We start from the raw sequence: 12456 nt of genomic DNA, 5'->3' as shown, positions 1-12456 counted from the left end.
TGGGCCTGCTGTGCACCCCTGACTCTCTCCTCCCCTTGCCTCTGCTTGCCCCTTGCCCCCACTTGCTGGGAGCAGATCAAAAAAAAGAAGCAACAAGCTACAAGCCAAAAACTAGCCAACAAGTATCTTACAAGTCAATTAAGCCAAAAACAAGCCCAATTTCTGCATTTTTATCACGAGTTTGGCATGTCTGGTCTCTAGTGGCCAGGAATCATTGCTATCTATTTTTGAATATTTAGATTATTATTCTATTACTCAAAAATATATGCAGTTTGATTTCATAACTATTTTCCTGAGAGACCTAGTAACATGTCTAGAGACATTTTTTATGTCCTGAGAATGTCATGCTTAGCCAAATCATTGGTACAGTAGATCAGATAAATAGGTCATGTATATGTTCATGAAACAATATTAAGGTCCAACAGCAGCTAAAATAGAAGTTCAGAATCTCTGCTGTGAGTCCTATGACGCGTCAATAATTGTTCTTCAGTTGTGTCTGCTACTGAAGTACTTGGCATGTGTCCAAGTGAAAACAAAAAATCTAAAAAAATCTCTTCCTCATTCTGTTGGGAATTTATCCTTCCAAAGCCAGACATTGTGTGTGTTTCTGTGTGGATCTCAAATTGTTTGGTATTCTAGTTGGGAAGAACTTTTAGAAAAGATAGGTCAGCAGATGGCCTTTTGAATGTTCATCTGAAAAACTTTAACTGAATTGACTGAACCTCTGAAACATATAATGCTCCCACCACTTCCAAGTTTCATGTAATTGTCTGGAGTACTGAGGTGAAATGGGGATGGATAGATAGTTTTTGTACAGGTCTCATTACTTTACCAGCATCAGGCTAGTTGCTGCATGATAGGAGTTGGGCTTTCCATAGATCTGTGAAGGTATAGGAGAAGGCCACAGAACTTCTCTGATTATGTCCTGCAGAGTGACTCTGCAGTGGAGGACTGTTTGGTTAGGAGTTTAGGAGAATATATTTTTGGTGTGGAAGTTTAGGAGTGAATAAGCATTGAAGTCAGAGTAATTACTCCACAATTACACCAGTGTAGTTAGGAGCAGTGCTCCTGTGGCTAGTGCTCCAGTGACTTGCACTATCTTTGACAGTCATTATACTTATAGCAGAGATGAATTTGACCCAGTGGTTGCTAATTGTGTTTGTTGCAGAGGAAAAAAATCACGGTGACTGCTGCCCCCTAATAGGAACAGCCAACTGTAGCATACTCACCAAATAGCTCTTGTTTTCCTTCCCTTTCTTAATCCATCAGTCACTTCTCCCTGTCAATGGCAGGATCGTCTTCAGGAGACAGGCGGGAGCTCTGTGGCTTTCTCTTCCAACATAGTTGCAGGAACTTCGGGTAGTGCCATGAGAAGCCTTTCACACTCTCCTCTAGCCATTGATGGGGATATGGGAAATCCTCTCTTTTTTCCCCTGCTCTGATAGAAGCAGTTGGCACTGTGTTCCAGAATATCTCTCTACTGTCCTTTCTGCTGCACCATTAATATTGGGGTGTTGGTCAAAGTTATGCATGCTATATCTAAGCCAGGATGCACCATATGCCTCAGAAGTCTCGGAACATGGGATATTTGGATGACTCTTGGGCTTCTGAAACATTTGATGCACTCTAGGACATCACTAGGGCAAAGCATTGGAGCAGTACTTGAGTGGCAATGAGGCTTACGGACTTACTGAGCCTCGTTTTTCAAGGTAGCATGGGGAGGGGTCTTTGAGCCTGAAAAAAGAGGGAAGTTTTGGATGTGCAGGAATGATTTATCAAGACTAATCTGAACCAAAAATAAGGTTCAGAGATGAAAGAAGGTTAGAGCCAGTTCACCCAGACCTCTCCCTTTGTCTACCCCCCCATACCGTAAACCTCCATAAATGTTGTCTGAATGAACAATACATAAACCATTGCAGTAAATAATAATAATAATAATAATAATAATAAATAATAATTAATAATAAGCAGTTATATAGTATCTTCATCCAAAGATCTCAAACATTAAGACTCACAATTCCTGTGACATGGGTAAGTATTATTTATCCCTATTTTATATATGGGGATACTGAGACAGATAGGTGAAGAGATAACAATTTCAAACAAGGGTGCCTAAAGTTAGGAGCATATACCCATATTTATGCACCTAAATGAAAGTAGTGTCATTTTCCACAGATGACGCACATCTGCAGCTCCCATTGATCTTACTACATAAACATAGACTTAGGTGCGTATATTTTGACAACGCTGGCATCAGTGAGCTGTCTTAGGTCACATACAGAGTCAGTGGTAGACTTGGGAATGGAACCCACTCATTAGTCCTTGCTTCCATTCTCCTGCTGTAGCCATTGGCCTCTCAAGCAGCCAAAATCCCCTTGAAGTACTTTTCCATTTGTGTTTTCTCCTGCTGAAATTCTTTCATTTCCAATCCAGCTGACTCAGTGAGGGACTGAGAACACACTCTAGCTACATAGTTTTTACTTTATCCTGTATTAGTTTTCATTCTTGAATGAAAGTGGATCATAAACACTTTGTGTCTTATCTGTGCTATTTCCAGTGTTATCCCTTAAAATGTTTAACTTGTGACTGTCTCTCAGCAGTTGCTTTGCCACTTTATAGCTATTAAAAAGTCCTTGAGATTTCACAGTTGTACGTGCTGTGAGGGACAACAGCAATATCACTCATACATGTCTATCAAAATGAGACCGCTCAGGTTTCCAGACATGAATCAGCCTTTCAGAAAATGGCCTTTTGTTTTCTCTTTGCCCTCTGAAGAGAGAGTTACAATAACTATGAAAAGGAAACCAGGCTTTTAAAATATAAATCACCACGGCTCTTCATTCAGCTTTACGGAACCACAGGACAGCTAATCAAAAACTGGTGTTTTTATACTAGTAGTTTACATTTTATTGTTTTGTATAGTGCAAGACTATAATAATAATACTTAGCATTTATACTGTGCTTAACATCTGTTAAGATGTTACTGTTACAGATATTAGCTATTTTACTCAGTATGTGCATCAGTAGCATTCTGCTTTAAGACACAGGGTAAGCTTACTGCACAGTGATCTCTTAATTTTCTTGATCAATCGTAATTCATAATAATAATAATAATAATAATAATAATGAAACTGTCCAAATACAGGTTCTGTAAACAACTTCTACTGTTTTCACAGGGTTGACCTATTTACATGAGTAAGTTGACTAGCAAAACTTTTCAAGTGAGAAATAGCATTTAATAATTTAGCTTCCTCCACTTTACTTTGGTGTTCCATTGAAGACAAGGTGCAGTGAAATGAAAGTACAAGAATTTTCAGAAGTCTACAAAGGCTGGTAAAGAACTGAGAACCAGAAGCACTCTGCCGTAGCCACTGGCTGATTCTGTGACTTTGGGCAAGTCCTATCAAACCCAGACACTCAGAGCAAAACACAGGAGAACCTCTTTGAAAGTTAGTTGCTTCATCAGAACTGACCTTTCCTGAGCAAATAAGTTACAGCTCATCTGACATATTCTATTACTTACAACATTTAGCTGCATTAAAGCACCAAGATAAAAACAGTGAAAATCTATGGAAAAGGGATGGATAGTCTGACATGTTAAACAAGATAAACTAATGGGTCACTGGATTCTTTGAGGTTGAATGTCATTAACACAAAAGCTTTGTCAATTAAGGCCTGACACTTGCCATCTGTAGTTATGGACCCAAAGGACCAGTGATGCTCTTTGATATGGCAAATAATTTTGAATGTGTCATAGACTTGGGGATGTCAAAACATGAAGAGGCATAGCACTATACTCTAGCTTCCCACTACACATCTCTTTAAAATTCCTTTTTGTTACAGCAGCTACATTATTGGTTGTAAAACTTTTCAAACAAGTGAATAGGTTATTATGTTGTCTGGATAAATGGAAAGCAAATCCCCCATCTGCATTTCTTTGAAAGCAGAATTGTTTCTCTTTGAATAATACTGACTTATTGTCAATGGTCAAATTGGTATGCAGTGTCTCAAGACATATTTAATCTTGCTTCAGTAATTGAGAGGTACTTTGAGAAGGTTCCAGGATAATCATGCCTGTGTGTGTTAGTTTCCTGAACTATCAGTTTCCTGAAAATATATGTACATAATAAGTGTGATCATTGTTTCCTTGTGAATTTTATATCAGGGTGATCCTGGATCTTCTGCTGCAGGAATTAAGGTAAAGTCTTGTTTATAGTGGTCATTTTTTGCAGAATCCCTGTCACTTTATGCCACAACTCTTTTCTCCTCTTCTACGACCCTGAGTTTTTTTTTTCACTTTGTCTGATCTTGTGGTTGCTTATTTGTTTGTTTATTTAATCTTTCAATTAGGGAGAACCTGGAGAATCTGGTCGGCCAGGACAAAAGGTAATACATGAAAGCATTCAGTCCCTTTTTTCCTCACAATTAGACTTGCCGTCAAATCTTGTTTATACAAAACATTAGTACTGGAGATTCCGTCTTGCACATAAATTGCTTGTTTGGTCATAGCAATGATTGCAAGATAGTGCAATTTAACTGATTGCTCAAGGTCTATGCACATTTTGTTTATGATGATTTTGAGTTTTGAAAAAAACTTGAATAAGAGTTTCAGAGTAACAGTGACACTGGCTAGAGTGAAAAGTGAGAATTAGAATAACCCACCCACTCTTATAACTACAGGGCACTTTTTTCCACACTGAAAGTTTGCACTATCTCAGCTGTCTGAAACTAACAAAGAATGGCTCTGCTGTCTGAATGTTGACAACTTACCCTTGCATGTTTGACTAAATATTGACCTGCAGATTATAGTATGTTATTACACCTCATTAAGATGAAATAAATATTGACTCTAGGGCTGGATGTTCTCTCTCACTTGTGCTGGTAGTGAGGAGCTAAACTGGTAGAAGCGGACACAAGCATTGAAAAGTTAGGAGCAAGTAGCTCCACTATGTGCTACCCTTCCCCTCCCCCCCGAGAAGCCTTTCCACTGGACACTGTGCTGCCAGAGCTTCCTTGGTTGGGAGGAGGTGTAGTGGGGAACAGCTGCTCAATATGGCATGATGCCCTCTTGGCCTAGGAAATTGCCAATAGGAAGTGAATGGTGCACCAAGCACCATTGCCTGCCCCCTCCATGCCTTTGACCCTTTTTCAGAGGATAGGATAGGATGCAGGCACAGATGGGAAAGCTAGTGACTGTGTGTCTCCTCAAGGAGCCTGAAGGTGCTAGCAGAACATCAAGGAGAGGTTGGATTTTAACACTACAATCCTGGGAGGTGTGGGGTAGCAGTTTGGCTTCCCTCTGGAGTGTACAGTGTTTCCTGGGAACAACCCTTCACCATCCCCACCTCTTGTAAAGTAAGAAACCTCTCCCCTATCCCAACAGGAGAACTGGAAATTTAATCTGCAAGATACACTTTGGAGATTTTCCAGTACTCAGGTCAGGGGACAAGTAAAATCATACACTGTATATAGGGAATATCAGGCCAGCTATATTCTAAAACTCAGTTCCTTTTTATGGCCATATGGAACTCTGAGAAACCATTTTTTTTTAAATCAGTAAAAGACAGAATTGCAGCTGAGTTTCTCTACTTGGCAGGTTTTAATCGGAATGATTTGTAACAGACTCTATACGATTATTATGGTATGCAAATTAAATTTGTTAGTAAAGCTCAGTTTCGAGTAGGAGAGCTAGCGAAAGCAGTTTTAACCTATGGAATCATTGTGCATCATGTACTGCATGTTCTACTTGGATAATAAACTACAGAATGCACTTTAAATGTTTAGATCCATACTCTCATTTGCTACCTGCTAGGCAGGGAACAACTAGCAGTGATTTATTAGCAAGATACTGATCTCACTGCCCAATGCAATCAGGTTTGATATAATAGATGTAATATAGATAAATAACCAGTAGCCACGAACTTCAGATTAATGTAGAGTTTTATAAGTGATGAGCTTGTCTTTGTGTGGTTGCATATGATGTTATGGAAAGAAAGTGCCAGGCTTTTGTCTCAAACATTTACATTGCCCATAATATTTGGAATACTCATTCTCTCTCTGTATTTTATAGTTCTCTTTTTTTAAACTTACGAGTGAATTGGGGCATGATCCTTAAACTTACTTCAGCACCTTGCTGTACCAGAAGGGACTGTGCACATTTCCTTACACTGCCCTTCCAATGCACCTCAGTCTTGACCTCAGTACACCCTCCAGTTTCAGCATCAGGCCACACTTGGAGCATATATTGCCAGTCAGACTAAAGTGAGTGATTGTTTTGTGATGTGGTCTAGTGGCTACTTTGAAACCACAGAACATATTTCACTTGTGATCTACTGTAAATCATATTTGAACTCAGTACTTTAGAGGCAAAAGGCTTGTGGATTTATGCATTGTGCCACTTAGCCCATATGTTTCCCTTCATTATGTGTGTATACACACACACACACACACATATATAATTATTTTCAAACCTTACAATCTGGAGGCAAAAATATGTTCTCTGCAAGATCACTGTAAATGTAATACCAAGAAATTGATGTGAAGATAATACTGTAAATAAAAACAGTCTCTCACTGAAATAAGATGGGCCAAAGTTTTAATGAATAGATGCTGAGGTTCATAATCACTTGTATTTACATGAGCATATCTGTCAATTGAATGTGCAAAACAAACAGGTTATTGCTCATAAAATATCTGTTTGCTTGTGCAATTAACCGGTTTCTTGCACAAATGCACATATATGGACTTCTGCTTCTGGTCTTTAAAAATTTGACCCTGTGAGAAAAATTCTCCTCTCTGATCCACAGTAAAGGTATTTTATTCACTGAAGTGCAGATCTCTGTTGTGTAGTCTGTAATCCGTCCTACATGGAACTCCAAGTCACACCAGTCTGAGTTCAGTACGTAGAACAAGTGCAGAATGTCTGATAGAGATCTGAACTGCATGAATAAAAGACCTGTATTATGGATCAGAGGGTAATTTTGCCTTATATTTTTACTTCCCTGTGAATAGAGAATATGGGCTAAATCCTATAGTTCTTACTCAGGCAAAACTCCCATTGCAGACAATGTGAGCTTTTCTTGAATAAGTAATAAGTATGAAATGAGGGTTTGACATTTCTTATATATATACCATGCATGTACAGATTAATGGATAAATACATATCAATCTACATTTAAATATCACACTTTAAATGAGATTCACTATTTGAGTGTAAATATAATGAAGACACAAAAAAACTAGCAATGAGAAACGTTTATATAGGCATGAACTGTGTCAAATGTCAATTTCCCAAACTTTTGTTCTTTCCTATTATGAGGACACCTTCAGAATGTACATCTATTTTTACAGCACCCAATGGGAGTTTTCTCTGATTAAATACCAAGAATTTGATCCTCCATTAGTATTCACTAGAGTAGATATGTGTGGAAACCCACTGAAGTTCCAGATCTCAACGTAGTATTGGAGCCTTAGTCTTTACTCATGAAAAACTCCCATTGTGCACCATAAAATAATAAAAAGGACAGAGCAAAGACATTAAGTTTTGGTCCGTGTTGTGCATTTATTCATGTATTGATTCATATGTGAGGATATTTGTGTATGACTGAATGAAATACGTCTGTGTGTGAATGTATGAAAAAAGGATAGGTGTGCCATGTACATTAAGATGTAGCCCACGTACATTATATATGTTCTATAACAACTTAGAATATTTGACTGCTTTAGTTTGATAGACTGGAGTTTGTATTCAGCTTTTGTTTGTCTTTGGAGTCATTTAATCTCATAAATCATATCAAACGTATATTTTGAAAAAAGTTAAGGAATGAAAATACTGTCCATTCAACTTCAATGAACTTCATAATAGAATACGAGTATTTGAAATGTATTTTTAATCTTGCCTTGAAGAGTACAGTTTAATCACTTTAGTTAGTGTACTTAGAATTTGAGTTCTCCAAGGAAGGGACTGTCTTTTTGTTATATGTGTGTGAAGTGCCTAGTACAGTGAGGTCCCGAGCCCTGATCGTGGACTGTGCATGCCATGGCAATACAAATAAAATAATAATAAAAGATATATTAATTATAATGATTAAACATTTATATTTAGAACTGAATTTTACTTATTTTAAAACAGAAGGAGAAAAAGTCATGTCCACGTCAATGAAAGTAATTGACAGATTATAGTATTAATATCTTTGTTTCACTAGCATATCTGACTCTTCATGCAAGAAAAAAAAAGATGGAGTAGAACTTTTGGGCTAATACTATATCGAGAGTGAATGTAATACATCCTGTTCAGAGAATTACTCTTTAAACAGGAGTAATGGCTCAGTGTCTGTTAGACAATGGTAGGCAGTATATCAACTGGTAATAGAATCTTCTGAAAATGATATCCTGTCCTCCATTCCTTTATTGTATTTCACATTTAAAATTTCCAAAGTGGATTGTCCTTTTCAGTAGCTTCAGTCAGAAAGATTTGTTAAAATTCTGGAATGACTGAAATCTGCAAGGAAGATGGGCTTGGGTCCTCCTAAAATGTTTCACAATTCTTTCGTTTGGCAAATCAATTTTCAAATCAACTATTCTTTTTTTGGTTTTGTTGTGGCAGATTGTAAATTTGCTAGAAATTCTTCAAGTACGTTTTAATATCATTACCTAAAAATATAGTGCAGTTGGTTATGTAAGCTGAGGAATTTGTGTGTGCTTATAATCTCCATGCACTGGCCCAAACCACAAAATTGAGATCTGGATTTCTGTAAAGTTCAGGAATGGATGAATCTAGAGTTTAGTTCAACCCGTTATAGAGGTAGGGACCAGCTACAAAGTTTGGACCTGATCTTCCCTATAATTCAGGGATGTTCAGATCCTGGGCTTTGGTTCAGGTCTCTCTATGATAGCTGGAAATCTACTGTCTGTCCAATTGTTTTGTCCTTGAAATCAAAATTATTACATCCATTATATTCCTAATGCCCTTTGATTTTTGGTGTTCATCGTTTTCCTTCTCCTAAGAGGACATCATTTCAGCACCATTTCAACTAACTTCTTAGGATGATTGTATGTGTGTAAATGTTGTGCTTGTCCTTCTCTCCCATAGAAAAATATCAACTTCATTCCAGAATGAATGTGTTCAGTCTTCAATTCCTGTTACACATTTTCTTCTTGAAAGTAGAGTATTTTGTTCTTTTTTATTGCATTGCTAAATAAGCAGGGTATTTATTAGAAGTAGTTTTAGTTTATTTGCTTATGGTACTTTGTGGTGTTGTGGATGTGAACGTGTGTGTGCATTTACACTGAAATGTGGAGAGTGTTGATGGTTCTATAAAAATGATAGTTAATTGTAATTGAGTAATCCCCCTGAAAATGTACAAATTAAATTAAATTTTTGGCCACATTTGTAGCTAAACTGGACAGTTACACAGCACCCTATCCAGCCAATAACTGAATAGGGGAAAGAATTAAATATCTGCAATTGCAGTTTTGCAGAATTATTGCAAATGCAGTAAATGTCAGTATTCATGTTATTTAATTAATACTATTTATTCCCTCTTCTTTTGATAAAAATACTGGCCAGAATTTTCAACCTGTGTGTCTAGTTAGGCTTCTAAATCCACAGGAAATGTTTAAGTACTTAAATGTAGATTTAAGAGACTAAATTTAGGCATTCCGTTTAAACATTTTAGTCATACTTCTAGGTTAGCAAGCCCTTTAATGTACATTGTGTTGGCCTGAGTATCTGTGATCCCTGAAATGAATAGCAATCATGGTGTGTGTGTGTGATTTCATACTATACCTACTACAGTGTATACCTGGTTGTTTTCTGGATACCAATTATAAATGAATATTGTTCTGTAATGTTATGTAATTTTCCTGTATAGGGTGAACCAGGTCTTCCTGGGCTTCCTGGACTCCCTGGGATAAAGGTAAATACAACCATAATATCTGTATAGTAGTACTTACATCTTCCTAAACATTTTTTATTTTAAAAAGGATTTTGTCACATGAAGGCCTTACACAGAAAATTGATCATCTATATATGAATGAATGAACAATATGCCTTGCACTTTAATGTGCAGTAAAATGTCAGCTTACTTTGAAAAAAAAACCTGGACTCCTTTAAAAATAATGTCTTTTTTACATTTTTATTTAATTCAGGAGGCTTGTCATCAATGTTTGTTTGCAGTTTAATTAGTATTTGCCACTAACAATAGCCTACAGAACCTGCAAAGCTAACAGCCAAAGAACTGTCTTCATTATCCACAAATTGTGGAGGACCAGCTATGAGCAAAAATAATCTCTGCTCTCATTGTTTATTAGTAATTTCCACTGAGAAGTCAAAATATTTGAATAAGAATACTTTATCCAATATCACCATTAAGCAGTCAGACAATCTGTGGACCAATAGCTGGTTTATCTGCTGACTTCCAGTCTGCCTGTTATATTTAGGCAAATTATTATAAAAGACATGGAGTCAGTTCAACCCTGGCGTTGCATTGGGAGTTGCTGCCAATTATACTGGAACTCAGTTTGATTCATACTGTATTATACTATAAAAAGTGAGCAGATTTGAAATGTTCTGAATGACAGCTGACTGAGTTGATTGCTTCTCTTTCATGGCAGGGGTTATTCTTTCAGACAATGAAACCTCTTAGAATTTCCTTATATTCCATTTTCAGCATGGGCCTGTGAACAGCTGATGGAGAGCTTTTATTTTCTCCCCACTGAATACAGGGGATGAAATACAGGGGATGAAATCCCCTTTGACCAGTGGGACCAGGCTTTCCTTCAAAAGTGTATAACATTTGCAGTAGCTTGCTCAGTGACAGTTGTCAAGTGCCACAATGTTTTAACTTAGTGTCCATTTTTCATTTGTGGAAAATAATAAGAGGAGTTGATTGGACATCTTGCACATGCAAGAGCATGTGTGCTTATTTTAAAATGTGGACTTATGTGTCTTAATACTGAAAGGTGCAGGACCTGGAGATAGAAATTATGTTAGGTCCTGTCTGTTCTGTAAGAAAGAACCATGGTTTACTGTGTCGTGAAAGATCATGTTGCAAATGGATCCTTCAGAATGGTTAAATTTATAGTGTAGATGGGACCTTAATATATACAAAGAAACACTTTTAGTGATTATCTCTATCTACTTTGGAAAGTCAGTATAGAAATAACATTTGTTTTGTAGTGTGTCCTTAGTATAGTTCAGTTGGAGGTCACTGCCAGCAGATTAAGAGCAATTATCAAAACTGGCTTTGGGCACTGAAAAACCTGAGATTGAGGCAACCAAGCTAGAAGATCTTATTACGGTAACATCTTCTGGGGGCTAGCAGAATGAGCACTTTTGAGATAGTTCCCATTGCAACATATACATTTTAATGAGAAGAAAGATGAAGCCCGTTGGAAAAAATCAGAGCCACATCTCCTAGTACGGATTCAGTTCCTAGAAAGGAATTTTCATTTCTTTTTTTTTCTAGATTTCTAAAGGGGACCATCCACAATAATGAATTCTCTTTCGAGCACCCTTTGACTCGTGGTTATTGATACTATACTATGACAGGTGATCTGCAAAGACTCCAGTGACTGTCGCTGACAGCTGGACCCCAAAAAATCTAAAACTAATTTAAACATGTCTCTCAGGGAATGTCTAGTTGAACATTTAGTGTGCGGCAAGCTGGGGTGTGAATCTACAGTGCTGCAGCCTGCCGTGCACTGCCTGTGTGGACCCTGCTGCAGCACACTAAAAATTCCCTAGTGCACTTTGTATACGGCTGTTTCAAACTTATGAGAAAGCAGTCACCTTCAGCCTTTATTTGTGCTTTTGTCTCTTCACATACTATCGTTTTGGAGATGATGGCAGCACAAAGAGAGTGGTAGATAGGTCCACTTGAGAGACAAAAGATTAATGATGTGAGAAATGGGGGAAGCATGAAGTTCTGGATATTGTGGAATAGATGTTTTCCAGCATTAAGCCTCTGGGGTGATGCTGACTTCTGCTGGAATAACGTAGGGTTCAGTGGTAGAATTCATACCTGCCACATAGGAGGCCCAGGTTCAATTCCCAGCCAGTTCAACACTGAACTCTAGGTGTTCAGATACTATGGTATAAGGATCTATATAGAACAGACCAGGCCCCTGGTGGTGAAAAGCCTGCCTGGATGTGTGTGGCATTATTTGAGATGCCTTTGAATGCTGTTTCACTGGGGAGCCTGCAGACAGCCATTGCCACCCCAAAGGTGGGAAGCAGTGGTAGGACAGGTACTGGCATTGTATCTAAAATGCACAGATTCTTATGGAGCATTGGATGCTGTTTAAAGTTACATTCCCTGACCAAACCCTCAGGGGAGCATGGCACTATCAGTGGAAAACTGAATCCCCAAGAGAGGATCAAGGGAACATTAAGTCATAGGAAGCTACCTTGGATGAGCTAGTCAGGTGAATGAAGAAATAATAAAGGTACATGTA

General features: G+C 37.8%; 1 protein-coding gene across 5 annotated transcripts in view; it reads left to right on the top strand.

Annotated features, from left to right (window-relative positions):
• The window catches only part of COL25A1 (collagen type XXV alpha 1 chain), a 412520-nt gene that overhangs the window by 329622 nt on the left and 70442 nt on the right, over window positions 1-12456 (top strand). For all 5 annotated transcript variants that reach the window (XM_043545532.1, XM_043545531.1, XM_043545529.1 and 2 more), the window contains exons 16-18: window positions 4166-4198; window positions 4351-4386; window positions 9873-9917. In XM_043545532.1, coding sequence (XP_043401467.1) covers window positions 4166-4198; window positions 4351-4386; window positions 9873-9917 — 114 coding nt within the window. The remainder of the gene's footprint in view (window positions 1-4165; window positions 4199-4350; window positions 4387-9872; window positions 9918-12456) is intronic.

This window comes from Chelonia mydas, chromosome 4 (genome assembly GCF_015237465.2).
Source record: "Chelonia mydas isolate rCheMyd1 chromosome 4, rCheMyd1.pri.v2, whole genome shotgun sequence".
Classification (NCBI taxonomy): Eukaryota; Metazoa; Chordata; order Testudines; family Cheloniidae; genus Chelonia; species Chelonia mydas.
This window is presented reverse-complemented; position numbering and strand designations above follow the sequence as displayed.